The sequence below is a fragment of the Diachasma alloeum genome, unplaced genomic scaffold (assembly GCF_001412515.2).
Source record: "Diachasma alloeum isolate Michigan unplaced genomic scaffold, Dall2.0 Dall_scaffold_55711, whole genome shotgun sequence".
NCBI lineage: Eukaryota > Metazoa > Arthropoda > Insecta > Hymenoptera > Braconidae > Diachasma > Diachasma alloeum.
In genome coordinates, this window is record NW_021683326.1 from 1 (window position 1) to 2,624 (window position 2,624).

The following is a 2,624-nucleotide window of genomic DNA, read 5'->3' on the forward strand; positions in this document are numbered from 1 at the left end:
TCTATAAAATGTTACATACATTTTCAATTTTCCAGAATATCTTTAAATAATTCTTTATAGACATAATTCTTCACAATCGTATTGTGTCGTAGACTTCCGAGGTAAATTTTCACTGATTTCCAGGATCGCACTCGTGACAGGGCTACATATAATTGACCATGATTAAAGACATCTTTTCGTAGATCAACTCCAATTTTTTCAAAAGTTTGGCCTTGTGATTTGTTGATTGTAATTGCAAATGCTAATTTAATAGGAAATTGTCTTCGTGTAAAAGAAAATGGGTATGTATTTTCACACAGTAGGGTAATTCGATTTAGAATTATTATCTCTCCTGCTTTATCTCCAGTTAAAAGTTCACATCGTAATAGATTGGTTCCAGCTTCCAATAACAACAATCTAGAACCATTAACTAATCCTTCGTTGATGCTTAGATTTCTTATCAACATGATAATTGAAAATTGTCTCAATCGTAGTTCATGCGGTGGAAGAGAGCTTGGAGACAAAGTGTTTAGGTATTCCGGAACTAAATCTTGATTGATTCGATCATTTTCATTACAATTTTCTGTACTATCCACACTGGTATATATGTGCTCAGTAGCTAAATCCAATAAACCAACAACTTGTTGATTGATTTCATTGACATCTAAATTTCTTGCTGCTAATACTGCATATTTTGAGGCTTCTTTGAATTTTTTCTTTCCAAGTACATCTTTGTAGATATCTTTTGCAATATCAATGTCATCATTATAGGTACAGAATTTGGGTAATTCCAGATTATCTTGTTCATCATTCAAATCTCCAGTTCCAACTTGTAGTAGAAATTTAGAAAATTCTTTCTCTTCACGTAGTGTACGCATATTTGTAGTTAATTTGAATATTTTAAAAATTGGCCACAATGAACTGAATTTGATGGATAAGTTTACTGTTTCACTACGAGTACCACGAATATTTACTGGAAGTAGTTGTCTAAAATCTCCACCCAATATAACTATTTTTCCTCCAAATGGTAGTGTGTTATCCATAATATCCTGTAGGAGTCGATTCATTATTTCCAATGCATATCGTGGTGCCATAGGTGCTTCATCCCAAATGAAAATATTTGTTTCTTTCAAAACATTTGCTTCTTTTGTTCCTATTTTGATGGTTGATGTCGAGTCGACGTACAACGGAACAGGTAATCCTAATGTCTTGTGGACTGTTTTACCATATGGTAACAATGTAGCAGCTATTCCAGTGAAAGCCATAGTATTGACTTTCTTTTTCTGACCAGTGAGTAAATGCCATAATGTGATATATATAAATGTTTTGCCTGATCCTCCTGGTCCATCAATATAAAATGTTTTTTCTGAGGATAATCCATTTATACTTTCAATGATTGTATCAATTATGATCTTCTGTTGTTCATTCAATTTTTTGTATTGTGTTATTCCAATTTCCATTATTTTATCGTAATCTACTTCATTGATGTGATTACGATTATCACTTTCTATAAGAGATGGCATTGATGGAAAATCTGCTTGATTTTTTCCTTCATCTTCCAGAAACGTGTATATTTGTCGTAGAGCTTTAATTTCTCTTTGCATTGGATCCATTTCACGAGAGAAATCTTCTGACATTGCTATTTTGAATTCATCCCATACTTGTTCTGGATATAAAGGATTACAATGCACCAGAATACGAGTAAATAATCTCCGCATTTGTAGAGGCATCATCCAGATTTCAGCTTCATGCAATGCTCTATACCATTCAGAATCATCTGATATCAAACCCCGTTTGAGACAGGCTTCAGTAAATGATGATGCAAGTTCTCCATTTACTTTACGCAAGTTCTCATAACTTGTCGCTCCTTTCACAGTTAGTAATAATAGCCGTAAATGGAATAATTCTTGTTGTGCCGGATTCACTGAATACATTCTTCCAATAGTTTTGAATGAACTCTTCCTCTTTCTCCATTTCGATATATATATGTTATCAATTTTTTCTTTATGAAAGACATAATGGCATGGTATTTCAGTATAGAGATAATTATGTGCATTTTCATCACGCAAATTTAATTCAAAATAATCGAGCAGCATATTTTTTTGTTCTAAGATATGATTTAGAGTAAATTCTTCATCTTCAGAATGAATGGTAATTTTTTGTTGATTTGGTAAATGTACGGGCATACGGATAACAGGATGACTTTTATCTTGTAGCTTTTTGCTCAAGATTCTCCAGCAAGCTTCTACTGGTCCTACGTACCGAGCTTCTATATGTTCATTGATTTCATCGTAGATTATTTCGTCAACATTTGCAGCTTCTCCTTGAATAGTTATTGTAGCAGCATCATGACCTTTATAAATGTATTTGAAAAGGTACTTCACTGATTTAATACTTGAAACCAATTCCACATTGCAATGACAATTGAATTTGCGTAGGAGTATAGGGGAATATGGCACGACAAAACGATTATTCACAACATATCCATGTGGTCGATTATAATATTTTCCTGTATCTTCTCGTTTATAATATGGATAACCATCTTCATCCATAGTAGTTGTTGCTTGAAAAGATTTTGGAAAATGTTTTGAACACTTCTTATCTTTCAAACACCAGTCTCCACAAGGTCCATGTATCATATTATG

General features: G+C 33.0%; 1 protein-coding gene across 1 annotated transcript; it reads right to left on the minus strand.

Annotated features, from left to right (window-relative positions):
• Window positions 1-568: 568 nt before the first annotated feature.
• On the minus strand, window positions 569-1,913 carry LOC107047436 (ATP-dependent DNA helicase pif1-like; the record flags this gene model as incomplete). Its single annotated transcript, XM_015270207.1, has 1 exon — window positions 569-1,913. A coding segment is annotated over exon 1 (1,345 nt), but the record flags the coding sequence as incomplete, so codon positions are not given.
• Window positions 1,914-2,624: the final 711 nt, after the last annotated feature.